The sequence below is a fragment of the Artemia sp. Qi Xiang Cuo genome, chromosome 11 (genome assembly GCF_049724085.1).
Source record: "Artemia sp. Qi Xiang Cuo chromosome 11, ASM4972408v1, whole genome shotgun sequence".
NCBI classification, from domain to species: domain Eukaryota; kingdom Metazoa; phylum Arthropoda; class Branchiopoda; order Anostraca; family Artemiidae; genus Artemia; species Artemia sp. Qi Xiang Cuo.
Genome location: NC_142804.1, coordinates 18,407,660 through 18,421,553, shown reverse-complemented (window position 1 = coordinate 18,421,553; position 13,894 = coordinate 18,407,660). Strand labels below are relative to the sequence as shown.

Here is a 13,894-nt window from a genome sequence, read left to right as displayed (position 1 = left end):
TCGTTCTCACTGAAATAAGGTGGACTGGAAATGGATTAGAGAAATTTGATGATGGTATGCTATGGCATTGAGCCGACACCCTTCCCTCCACCATGCTTGTGTAGGAATTATGATGTCACCACCTGCACTCAAAACAGTAGTTAACGGGAAACCAGTTAGCTCGTTTGAGCTAAATTATATTGAGAGCTTGTTTCGTATCTGATGATATAAAATGAGTATCATCGCTTTCTATGCTCCGACCAACGAGGCTGATGATCATGAAAAAGATGCTTTCTACAACATGCTACAATTGGTCACCAAAGACGTTCCCGGGCGCGATATAATCTGTGTTTTGGGCGATCGAAATGCTAAAGTCGGTGCAGATCGTCAGTACTGCCCTGAAGTTCTGGGCCCAGATGGCATCGGAGACATGAATGGAAACGGTGCACTCCTAATTGACTATGCCCTAAGTAATGAGTTAGTGATAGGTGGCAGTATGTTCGAACATAAAACGATTCACAAGTACTTCTGGGTGTCCCCCGACAGCTGGACAAAAAACCGAATTGATCATTTACTCATGTCAAGACGCTGGAGAATTAGCCTGCTTGACGGGAGGGGATTTCAAGGAGCGGACATGAATTCACATCACATTTTGCTTATAGCCAACGTAAGAACTAAACTGAAAGCTCAGAAACCAAAAACCAACCACACAACACACAAACAGTTCAACACTAATAAACTGAATGATCGTGATATCCACAGAAGCTTCTGCATATCACTATATAACAAATTTGAAGCGTTAAACCTGCTCGATGAAGCAGGTTTAAGGACCGAACACCGAACAAGCAGGTTAAGGACCGAAGGACCGAAACAAAATTTGGTTCCTCGGCTGAAAAAAAATACTGATATGAGCTTAGAAAGCAAAATGATAACAAACACCAATAAGAGCCTGAATTAGTACTGATAATTTATCAGCTAAGATATTTTCAAGATATTTTGGAACTATAGCTCTAACTAGTGTGACTAGTAATCCGGTTCTTTCCGATTTTTCGTGTGTTGGCTTCTCCATCTGAAATCAAAATATAAATCAATGACTTATAGTATCAAACTGGTCATGATATGCATTCAAACACATTCCTAATGGTTTCAACGTGTTAAATACTAATATTGTGAAACAAACGATACTGTACTCCAGCTTATTGAGGTTCCCCTCACCGTTTATAATTAGTAAGTGGGTTCATAATTTCCAGCCAGACACTAGTAGAATAACACATATATTATTAATAAGTATAATATCTTAAATTTCATTAGTCGTGGTGAAAAATATTGCAGCGAACACATTGCATCATATTTTTTCGTTTTAATGCAATTTAGAATTATGTAATGGTCCCAGTAGTAGATGCAACAGCACCATCTTTTTATAAACAAAGGTAACTTTTTCAATATTTGAAGCTTCGAAACAAAATATGGTGTCACACCACTGACCCTCGTCCAAACCAAATAATTGGTTGAACTAGGATTCGAACCTTCGCCTTCTTGGACAAAGAATCCTAAATTCAGAGCACCAATCCACAACAGAAGTGTGTTGTATGCAAAACAAATTCTAGTATAAAGACTTTATAAACTAATTGACAAATAACAAAAATAAAAAAATGACTGCGATTTAAACTAGGGTTGGGCGATATTCGATATGAATATAGATATAACGATATATCGAACAAAATATAGATATAGAAACGTAAATATTAATATCTAAAACGATATTTGAAAATTTTCGAATGTTTTCGGTTTTTTCTGCTATCTACTGGTGAACGTCCATAGAAAAAAAATTCAGTGTTGAAAATGTTTTGCAAATGGTTGAGAGAGTAAAAGATAAGGTAGTCACTCCAGTGACCATCCAGCTGTACATTATATCTATCAGCATCCATAAGTAGGCACAGCCTTCTTTCAAAATCAATCTACGGTTAGGGAGACTTGATCCTTAAATTTCGTTAAGTACCCCTAATTGCTTGGATCCATAACGTACGTTTTAGGTTTCTATGTCTTGCTTATATCACACCCATCACGATTACTAAATACCTTGATCCAGGTTTCATGAAAATGTATACTTACCCTGACAATCTTCTCCAATTTGAAAGCAAAAACCAAGGGACATGGATTTGGCCTTGTTGGCTGCTCAATCTATATAAATAGATGCATGTACAGCGACAGTTGCTGTGATTCAGCCACCTCAAAATTGATCCAGTTTCTGGGGATCACATGAAGAATCTTCAGTGGACAATGCAAGGCACGCTTGGTCAACAGCAAGCTCTGTCATGGTTCTGAATATTTTCAATGGTGAGTCATTAGTTGTAAGAAAAACTGATTCACTCAATTTGTTGAAGTCTAATGATATGGGTTTCAGAAACACCTATACGTGTTTGTCATGAAATTATTTTCCTGGACCACAAACTGCCTCCCTTCTTAATGTTTTTACCTAAGCTATTCTTTGAAAAAAAATTTTCGTGTAAAAAAACTGTAAGAAAGACGTGACTCGGCCAATTAGTAACCGAAACTTTAAGCAAATTAATTATGAAAATAACGCACACGCCAACGGAATTTGATCGTTGGGGTGATTCCAGTTATATAAAATCCATTTAATTTATTACGCCTATTAAAAGAAAAGATCCTAAAGAATTATATTTTATTTTCAAGAAAGGGGGGGAGGCACCCCCAAAACGTCAACGAATGAAAATGAAAATCATACTTTCAGATTCGGAATATAAGAAAAACCAAGTTCTGTTATATTAAACCGAATGTTTTTTTTTTTTTTTTTTTGCCAGGGTGATTTTTATTGAACTAATGGTCGTAGAAGATCGGGAGGAAAGTCCTTCTGCCTTTTTTTAATTCCCAAAAATTTTTACAGGTAACTCTTCTCCTCTCCCCTTCTTCAACATCCGTTTTTTTCCCACATTAAACACCTCTAAAATTAAATATGGCGTGTTTACTACTACAAAATGAATTTTCAACTGTCTTTTAATCGGTTGATGAAAAGGTTACTCCCGCTCCTCGAAACAGGACTCGAAGATATGAGGTTTTCCTATTGTTTATTTGCAGTTTCAGTAATTGGGAAGCAAACTAACATTTTTAAGGACGGGGGACGTTCATGTGGGGGGGGGAGGGTCCACGGAAAAAATTTTCTCAAATTCCTAAACGAAATCCTACACGAAGGATTTTTCCAAGGAGTAATTTTCATGAGGGGGGATTTTCGATGGAGGGAAGAGGTAGAGATTGCGGTATTATTTGAAAAAGTAATCAAAAACGAAATATACAAACAATTTTTTCAGCTGAAAGTAGGGAGCAAAATTATGACTTAAAAAGAACATAAATTATCCTGTATATGAGGGGATAATTTGTGTACGACTTTTTGTCCCAATTCTATAAGGACAACTCCTGAAAAACTAGGGTCGCTTTATTAAATATAAAGCATTTTTTAAATACTAAAAAAATTATAGTGAAGATCGAGGTATTGAGGAGGGGGTATTCCCCTCATGCACGGAATAGTTTTTGTTTTGTTTTTAAGTTTTAGAGTTGCTTTTTACTTTCAGATGAAACCTTTTTCTTAAAGTTAATCCCCGAAATACAGAATAATTTTTAAGGGGAAAATGTAGAAACGCTACTTATTTCAAATAGACAAGGAGTTTTTTCTTCATCCTGAGCCTGAGCGATTTCAAACCTCGTTTATTGTGATACTCCTCTATTTAAATAAAGTTTGTTTTTATATTATTAGAATTTTTTACAAATATGAGCAAAGTACTCTTTAATTACCATTTTTTTTGTTATTGAACTTTGGCAAAAGGCAAAATCAAGAGTTGATCTAAGCAAAAAACAACTGATCAAGCATGTCGAAATCTTTGATATCGAAATCTTATGATATTTTCATTGGAGGAGGGATTTTGAATTGATAGTTAAGTATTTTCCAGTAGTAATTTTTGCATGATTTCATTTTTCAAATTAACCAACAGCCCTTTTAAGGGCTAAAAATTAACTTTAGCTTGACACTTTAGCATGACTTGTGACCACATTTAGTGTGGTCACAAGCCAGCCGTCACAATTAGTCCTGAAGATGTCCCTACACCCTTCAACGTCTAGAACGATTGCGTAATACATGAAACAGTTTCGAACTTTTTTTATGACTCCTTCGCTTATGAGGTCGCGTAGAAGATGAAAACTAGACAGACACGTTTCTAATAAAAAAAGTTGAAACTTAAAGTCAAGTCAGTTTTTAGCGTCGAGCATTTGCTTTGATATCCCTGAAAAGGGCAGTGTGGTAGTGGCTGATACGCTATTATTGAAATTACTGTTTTGATGCTCTCTGGACTACGGGCTGGGTAGATGCCCCGGTCTTGGCGGGAGCCGTTTGGAGAGCCGACACATTCGGGGGGGTCGATTTCTGCTATGATAAGTCTGTTTTGGTACCAGTGGATTTCTTGGAACCTTTACAGGTTTCTTGCTACCAGCCCATAGGCTTGTTACACCGTGTTTCCGTGTGGTTCTGTTTAACCTGTTGTTTAGGTACTGTGTTAGATCCTGCATCGTTCGGAGATTGGCAGGTTATTATATTTTGTACTTGAACTTATAATCAAGCTATATATTACCGTATTCTCACTAACCTTAATGGGTTATACCACTTCAATACGCAATGAACCTCTTAAAAGACAAATAAAGGTGCATATTCACAACTTGGTAATATGGGCAAACCTTGTAATCAGCAAGTATTTAGTTGGTACTGGCCTGACGGATTTGTACCCCACGGCCTTTCAGGCCTTATCATTAGGTTGTTTTCATTTCTTGTTATGGTGTTGGTGGTGATTTTTAATTGGATTTTGTAGCAAAGGTATTTTCATCAGCAGTATAGTTTGTATGATCCTGTTATTTCTTTTCCTTCTTGTAGTGATACTAATATATCTTGGATTATAAAGATTTATATGACACATCATCAACAAATTCATACATTTCAAAATCATCTCCGTCGTCTATTCTCTATGTCACGCATCTAATGAACTAATGGTCCCAGAAGTTCGAGATAAGAGACCTTCTGCTTTTTTTTAAGTTCCCAAAAGATTTAAATGTAACTCTTCTCCCCCCTCTCTCTCCAACACCCGTTTTTTTCACAAATTCATACACTCTAAAATTTAAGATGGCGGTTTTAATAAGCAGAATTTAAAGGTCAAATTTCTATGCCTCTGAGGAGACAAGACCCCCACAGCCCCTAGGGAAAGGGCTCTAAGATATAAATCAATCAACGATTGAAGTCGGCTCCAGACTAACAAACTGACTTGAGCACAATAAGTGCTTCCTCGGAAAGCGCATTTTTTGGAATTACGACAGTTTGTTCTATTTTAGTCACTGTTCTTTTGCTGATAAGAGTATAAAAACAGTATTATTTACAGATTCATCAAAATTTACAGGTTTGCCCGCTTTGAAGGTGTCGTTTTTTGGATGTCGAAAATATTTATTATTTAAGCTAGTTTTATTTTTTTTGTAAGTTAGTTTTTATATTATGCTTGTTTTTCTTGAAAATGATCTTTTTGCCTTAAATTTGGATATATATATATATATATATATATATATATATAGAGAAAAAGAACATCTTCCCAGTTTTAACTCAACCATGTAAGGAACCTAGCCTCACTGAGGTAGGGGGAACACGACGGTCCCTACTCCGTTAAATGTGGTGGGTTGGGCTGTGGGTTTGAATTCCAAGCCTGAACCCCTACGGGATAACCCTCTGTAGAAAAACACCTGAACCTGAAACGCCTACCCCAGTTTTGGAAACCTCATCCCCTCCCCCCGAGAACGACCCCCCATGCCCCCGCAACCGATTGTTGACTGTGAAACAACACCTAAAGATGTGTTTTTGGAATGTGAGAACTATGAACCAGATATCCAAGACAGAACAAGCTATTAAAGAGATGAGACAATACCTCATCGATATACTCGTTCTCACTGAAATAAGGTGGACTGCAAATGGATTAGAGAAATTTGATGATGGGCATGCTATGGCATTTAACGGTCACCCGTCCGTCCACCGCGATGGTGTAGGAATTACGCTTTCGCCACTTGAAATCAAAGCAATGGCGAACTGGACATCCGTTAGCAAACGTATATTAATTGCTCGTTTCGTATCTAATCATACAAAATGACCAACATCGCCTGCTATGCTCCGACCAACGAAGCTGATGAGGAAAAAGATGCTTGGGGAAATGTCTGAGGGGAAAATGTTGACATGTTGCTGATTTTGAATAGCCAGTAGGTTTTTTACTTCATCCTGAGCCTGTGTAATTTCAAACCTGGGTTATTGTGACACTCCTCTATTTAATTGAAGTTTGTTTTTATACTATTAACATTTTTGACAATTATTATAAAAATGATCTTAAAATACCATTTTTTGTTATTGATTTTTGGAAGAATGTGAAATCAAATGCTTATCTAAGCAAAAAAAAAAACTGATTAGGGATATTGGAATCTTTGATATTAAAATCTTATATATGCATATATATATATATATATATATATATATATATATATATATATATATATATATATATATATATATATATATATATATATATATATATATATATATATATATATATATATATATATATATATATATATATATATATATATATATATATATATATATATATATGTGTGTCTGTGTGTGTATATATATATATACATATATAACTTATGTAGAAATGTTTTGTAATGCAAAAAAAATTTCGAAGCAAATAAATGATGTTACAATATTACGTAATAGGTGTTCACGGGCGGAGCTTAGAGGCTAATCAGGAATCCAGAGTCATCTTATCGGCTTATCTCTCTGTTGCGTAGTAATGTATTGACCTAAAAGCAGTCTTCAATACTTTTTAGCTTTGAAGTAAATTTTATAAAGGAACAACACAAAAGAGTTTAATTTCGATTTTATTAGTTAAGCATATTTTATTTAGAGAATAAAATTGATCATAAGGAGTAGCGCACTTGCACGCAAAGGCTTCTCCTGGATTCCAAAATAAAGAGCTATAGATCGTTAAATGTTACACATAAAGATAAGTAAAATTGCATGCACCCTGAGAGAGGTCAAACCAAATCTGCCTGAAAAGTTAGAAAATTTTGGAAAGTAAAATACGACTCATTGATTGATTTAGCGGTAAATTGAAATTCGGAACCGATAGCCAGGCCAGTATATATGAGAGCATAATTTTAAAATAAAAAAAGGCTATATGAGTAACAAATAACCTACAAACTATCTCTCCAGTAGACCATACCGAAACTTGTAAAAAATAATGTTACAATCTTTATAAGAACTACAATATATAATGTCTTAAAAAAGTAATTATGAACTTAATCTATTAGAAAAAAGACTAAACCACTAAAGTTAACGAAAGAATTTTGAACTTGCATAGAGCCAGGAGTTGCCGAAATATAATTATTTCTGACAAAGTTTCTATTTCGATGCTGATAAGATTCTATGGACAATATTCTTTTCAACTCTAACAAAATTTACAGGAGTACCTTTTGGGAGATTGTCGTTTTTTGAATTTCAAAAATACTTAGTATTTAATCGAGTTTTAAATTTTTTGTAGATTATTTCTTTCGTTATTCTTTTGTTTTATAAAGTTTATTTTTTTTACTTAAAATTTGGATATATATATAGAGATAAAAAAATCCTTTAATGTTTTGAATCAACAAATTAAGGAGCCGTTATTCTCTGACGTTCAAATAACACGACAGTTCGTAGGCTGTTAATTGTGGTGAGTTAGACTCTGGGGTTGCCCCCCACATCCGGGCACCTACCGGGTCACCCTCAGGACACCACTGCCTTAACCTTACCTGCCTCACACCGCCTTAGTTACATCACCCCCCCCCCCAGATACCCACCCCCGCATGCCCCCGTAACCAATTTTTTGATTGCTCAACAACACCTAAAGATTTGTGTTAGGAATTTGAAATTTAAGAACCAGTTATCCAAGCGAAACCCCTTTATTCACGAGAGGAGGCATTGAGTCACAGATGAACTTGGTCTAAATGAACTAGGGTAGACTGCACATGGATCAGAGAAATTCTGTCCGGAATCTTCTCTGGCATATAAAAGTCAACCTTCCATTCAGTACGCTGGCATAACACTTACTCTGTCGACACTTCAAATCAAAGCACTGGCGAAATGGAAACCCGTTATTAAAAATATAGTAACTGCTTATTTCGTATCTAATGATACAAGATGACCATCATAGCCTATTCTACCCATACCACCAAAACTGATGATAAGGAAAAAAATACTTTAAGAAGTATGATACACTCATTCACCAACGACGGTGCCGGGCGAGAGCTAATTTGTGTTTTTGCAATCGAAAAGCTAAAATCGGTACAGGTCGGTAATACAGCCCTTCCGGCTTGGATCCAGCAGGTATCTGAGACATGACTGGAGACGGTGAGCTATTCATTAAATTGAATCGATGTAAGAACTTTGTGATAAGTAGAAGCCTGTTCGAATACAACATGATTCACCAGTATTCGCGGGTGTCTCCTGAAAGATAGAAAAACAACCAACCTAATAATTTACCAATATTAAAACACTGTAGATTTGGCCAGATTTCCAGCAGGATATTTCAAGAATCGGCTAAGAATCCCCATCACATTTTGCTTATAGTCAGTTTAAGAACTAAGCTGAAAGCTCTAAAGCCAAGACCAATGCCACAACACATACAGCACTCAACACTGATTTCCTGAATGATCATGAAATCCGCAGAAGATTCTTCCTATAACTGAGGCCAATCTTTGACGATATACAACTTCTAGATAAATCAGTTTTGAGGACCGAACGCTGAGCACGCAGGTGAAAGGACAAAGGACAGAAAAAAAATTTACGTTCTCTTGAGAGAGAAATACTGATATGAGATTATAAATTAAAATGAAAACAAACACCAATAATAATCTCACTTAGTCAATGTTATTTTTAATCTCATATATTTTCAATACCTTTTATAACTATAGCTCCAACGAGTGTGACTCGTACATCGGTTCTAACCGACTTCTAGTATGTATGCTTCTCCATCTGCAATTGAAATAGAGAACAATTAGTGATAATATCAAACTGGTCATGATATGCATTCGAACACAGTCCTGATAATTTCAACATGTCAAACACAAACATTGTTAAGCAAACGAGACCGCACTGCACCGTATTAAAGTTAATCTCACCGTATATAGTTGGTTAGTTCTCACAGAGTCAAGCCAGACAGCAGTTGAAGATAAAATTAATATTAATGAGAATGATATGTTAAGATTTAACTATTTGTAGTGTAAAATATTGTATCAAACACATTAAAAACTATTTTTTCGTTTAAATGCAATTTAGAAGATGATGTATTGTTCTAATCCGTCGAAGAACAAGAACTATCTTTTTATAAAAAATTGTAAACTTTTCAAGACTTAAATAATCGAAAAAAACTTTGTTATCATTCTGAAGTGAGTAGTTGTTGTATAGGTTAATTGTATAGGTCTATATTTGATATTTAAATAGACAACTGAAATACTTTGAAAAAAATGTCCTCTTATATGTGAGCCGTTTTGCGTTGGTTTATACAGTTATGTGATTAACAAAGTCTTTATTTCTTTATAGTTTTTTCTGACATCTGCAATTAATTAACAAGACCGTTTTATCTGTTCATTTGTTATTATATAGACATGGTTGAGGTTTTATGGTGGTTTGACTTATAGATGACAGTCTCGTTCGGGGATTTATTCGTTGAAGTATCAGTCAATCGTACCCTATAATACGAAATTAACTTTTTATTCATCCTAAACAAAATGTCTACCTCAAACATTTGATTGGACTAATTTGGGCAAGTTTGGGCATAAGAAGGGCGGCTAGTGTCCTCCAAAAATGAGGATAATTTCTCTCCCTATATTCTAGGACCTTAGTTGGGAGGTCATTCACCATTTCCCTGTGAAATAGTTAGAAGTAAACTTAATTTAATTAAAATAAATAATTATATCAAAATTGCTTGTCATTGTAATAAGATATTATCTTATGAATGAATACAGAACAAGAAATTCCAGACCACGTCCCTCTGCAAAGTACAATACATCTGTCAACAGAAAAATAATGTAGTATTGGACTTCGAACTTCCTACCGGTGGTGTTCATATCCGTTTTTTGGCCCTTTAGCCAGAAAGTGCACAGGAGAGCGTGGAGCCAACCAGCAGTTACCCATAGACACCCTTCTTATTTAACTTCTACAGATTTCTTTATGGACGTATGTAGATCTGGGTCGACTCTATCCTAGCTCAGAGTGTCACGCAGTTGAAGACTGTACAAACCACATACGATATTAAACTAAGATTCAAAGCTCCACCATCATAGACAAAAGATCGCAAATCTAACGCAGAAAACAACCCTACAATTGTATTGTATGACCAAAAAAGTAGATTAGAAAAAATTAATAAACTAATTAAAAAATAACAAAAATAAAAAATAAAATGATTGCTATTTAAATGAGGGTTTGGCTATATTCGATATGAATAGATATACAAAGATGTATTTAACTAAATATAGATATCAAAAATTAAATACATACATCTAAAACGCTATTTTGAAGTTTTCGAGTTTGTTTGTTTTTTTCTGCTGATGGTGAACATCCTATGAAAAAAAAATTCAGCTTATAACATGTTTTACAAATGTTCAAAACTGTGTAAAATAATATTCAATCCCGTGACCATACAGCTGTACATCTTACTTAGCAGCATCCATACGTTATCACAGCATATTTTCAAAATCAAACTACGGTTAGGGAGAGTAGATAATCAGTTGTTTCTGAGTACCCTTAAATGCTTGGATCCATACCGCGTGTCTAAGGTTTAGATGTCTTTCTTATATCACACCCTTTACTAGTACTATATACCTTTATCCGTGTTTCATGACAATATATGCTTACCCTGATAATCTTTTCCAATTTGAGACCAAATATTAAGGGGCATGGATTTGGCCTTGTTGGCTGCTGAATCTAGATCAATAGATGCAAGTGCAGCGACAGTCCCTGTGATTCAGCCACCACAGAATTGATCCAGTTTCTGGGGATCACATGAAGAAGCTTCAGTAGTAAATACAGGGCTTACTTGGTCAGCAGCCAGCTCTGTCATTGCTCTGAAGACTTACAATGAGGAAGATGGAGCTGTAGGAAAAACTTATTCACACAGTTCGTCGAAGTCCAAAGATATTGGTTTCAAAAAAACATTTAAGTGTTGGTCATGAAATCAAAGTCCTGTCCCGCAGTACGCTTCCTGTCTTAGTGGTTTTTAAGAAACTGATAATTGAAAAAAAATTTTCGGTTAAAAACACATTTTTAAAGACGTGACTATTATTTCGGCCAATTAGTAACCTAAAGTCAGAGCAATATAAGTTTAAAAACCATACACACGTCAAAGGATTTTGCTTGTAGTGCTGATTCCAGATATAAAAAATCCATTTAGTTAATTGTGCCTATCAAAAGATACGATCCTCAACAATTATATGTTGTTGTCAATAAAGGGGAGGGCACCCCCCAAACTTCAACGAATGATCATGAAAATCATACCATCAGATTCGGAATATCAGAAAACCCAAATTCTCTTATATTAAACCGAGTGTTTAATTCGTATTAGTTTCGTATCTAATCATATAAAATGACCATCATCGCCTGCTATGCTTCGACCACCGAAGCTGATGATGAGGAAAAAGATGCTTTCTAAAACTTGCTACAATCGGTCACCAAAGACGTTCCCAGGCACGATATAATCTGTGTTTTTGCGATCGAAATGCTAAAGTCGGTACAGATCGTCAGTACTGCCCTGAAGTTTTGGGCCCAGATGGCATCGGAGAAATAAATGGAGACATTACACTCTTAATTAAATAGACCCTTTGCAACAACTTTGTCATAGGTAAATTCCCGTTCGAGTATAAGTTGGTTCAAAGGTATTCGCGGGTTTCCCCCGATAGATAGGCAAAAAACCAAATTAATCAGGTATCAAATTTAAAACACTAGAGAAGTGACCTGATCGAGAGCAGGAGATTTCAAGGAGCGGACGTAAATTCACATCATATTTTGCTTATAGCCAATGTAAGAACTAAGCTGAAAGCTCAGAAGCCAAGACCAACGCCATACAACATACCGAATTCGACACTGATATGTTGAAAGATCATGATATCCGCAGAATCTTCTGCCTATACCTAAATAAAAACTTTGAAGCGTTAAACCTGCTCGATAAAGCAGTTTTGAGGACCGAACGCCGAGCAACCAGGTTAAAGGCTTAAGGACCGTAACAAAATTTGGGTTTTCGGCTGAAAAAAAGACTGATATGAGCTTTCTAATTAAAACTATAACACACCCACATACAAATCTGAAATAGTCACGTTTATTTACAATCTAAGATATTTTCAATACCTTTTATAACTGTGGTTCTAACGAGTGTGACTCTTACTCCGATTCTCACCGACTTCTAGTATGTCGGCTTCTCCATCTGCAATTAAAATAGAAAACAATTAGTGATAATATCAAACTGGTCAAAAGATGCATTCAAACACAGTCCTAATAGTTTCAACTTGTCCAACACTAATATGCCGAAACAAACGATACCACTCTGCAGCTTATTAAGGTGACTCTCACCGTATATAATGAATAAGTGTTAATAAATTCCAGCTAAACACCAGTAGAATAGCAGCCCCACTTGCCACCCCCAACCGACACCCCTGCTACGAGACACGCAGTTTCTTCGAACCAGTTGTTTTTAAGCCACAAATATTTCAAGTAAATGATACAAAAATAAGTTTAACCAGTAAAAGTTGACATACAGGAATAGGATACGCCAAAATAGTCTCATAGAACGATAAGCATTAAGCTCCATAATAAATAAGCAAAATGTATTTGATTGCTTTTAGACAGCTGTAAGCTTGGCGACACTACTTGCTTCGAACGCTACCTATAATTTCATGGCAGTTATTTATAATTACTTAACACGTGATTTCCAAACCAAACTTATAGAAATATTTTATATGAAAACGAGTAAATTAAAATTGGTTGAATATGCTCGTTATAAATTCGAATGATGTAAAAATTTACAATTTGAGTCATGGCAAATCTTTACCAGAAGTAAGATACTCACAACTTTGTTATGATAAGCTAGCCTAGGCCTAATAGGCTACATCTACAAGGTGTCTGAAATTTTCATCCTAATTTAAAGGCAACGTATTACAGTGTAAAAGTCTAAAAGACAAATTAAAGCTGTTTAATGATTTTATTTAGCTATATCAAAACAATTTAGAAAAAGAGGAATTTTAATGCCCAGGTTGTTAAAAATGTGGATAGACAGTATCTTAGTCTAGGAATATTTGAAATAGGCCTAAGAAAAAAAACAGTCATAGACTACTTCAGTTTTGTATCTAGGTTATTGCTATTGAGTTGTAACCAATACAGTTTGGTCATAAAATGACCCATAAGTTAACATAGTAGGCTAGGCTACTCACATAATGGTAAGATGGCCAACAATATTGATTTTGTTATCATAATCCAAAGACTGGCAGGATTGATTCAAGATGATGGGGTATATAGGGGTACTATAATTGATGCAGTGCAGAAGATAGATAGAATAATTTTAAGAACGTAGTTTATGAAGTAATAGATAGTATCTTAGAGAGGAAAGTTTGGAACACAGCTAGAAATTTTAGCAAAACAACTAAGTTTTGTAGAGAAGAGGAGGGGCTTAAAAAAAGTACCTGAATATCAGATTATATGAAAACAAGAGGAATATAAGGAAAGATCTTGAAAAACACTAGGTAAATTTCTACGTGACCCTATAATTTGCTAAAATTCTACCTTAGCTACTTTTGGCTATCT

The 13,894-nt window shown here is 35.2% G+C and overlaps 2 protein-coding genes across 2 annotated transcripts in view; both read left to right on the top strand.

Moving 5' to 3' along the window:
- Positions 1-211: 211 nt before the first annotated feature.
- Positions 212-937, top strand: LOC148946721 (protein CFDP2-like). The gene has a single exon (XM_089096405.1). The coding sequence runs from the start codon at positions 212-214 to the stop codon at positions 935-937; it is 726 nt and encodes a 241-aa protein (XP_088952531.1).
- A 12,081-nt stretch (positions 938-13,018) lies between these two features.
- The window catches only part of l(2)34Fd (nucleolar protein 10 lethal (2) 34Fd), an 81,052-nt gene continuing 80,176 nt past the window's right edge, over positions 13,019-13,894 (top strand). Inside the window, exon 1 of the mRNA XM_089097096.1 lies at positions 13,019-13,150. Coding sequence (XP_088953222.1) covers positions 13,085-13,150 — 66 coding nt within the window. The 5' untranslated portion in view covers positions 13,019-13,084. The remainder of the gene's footprint in view (positions 13,151-13,894) is intronic.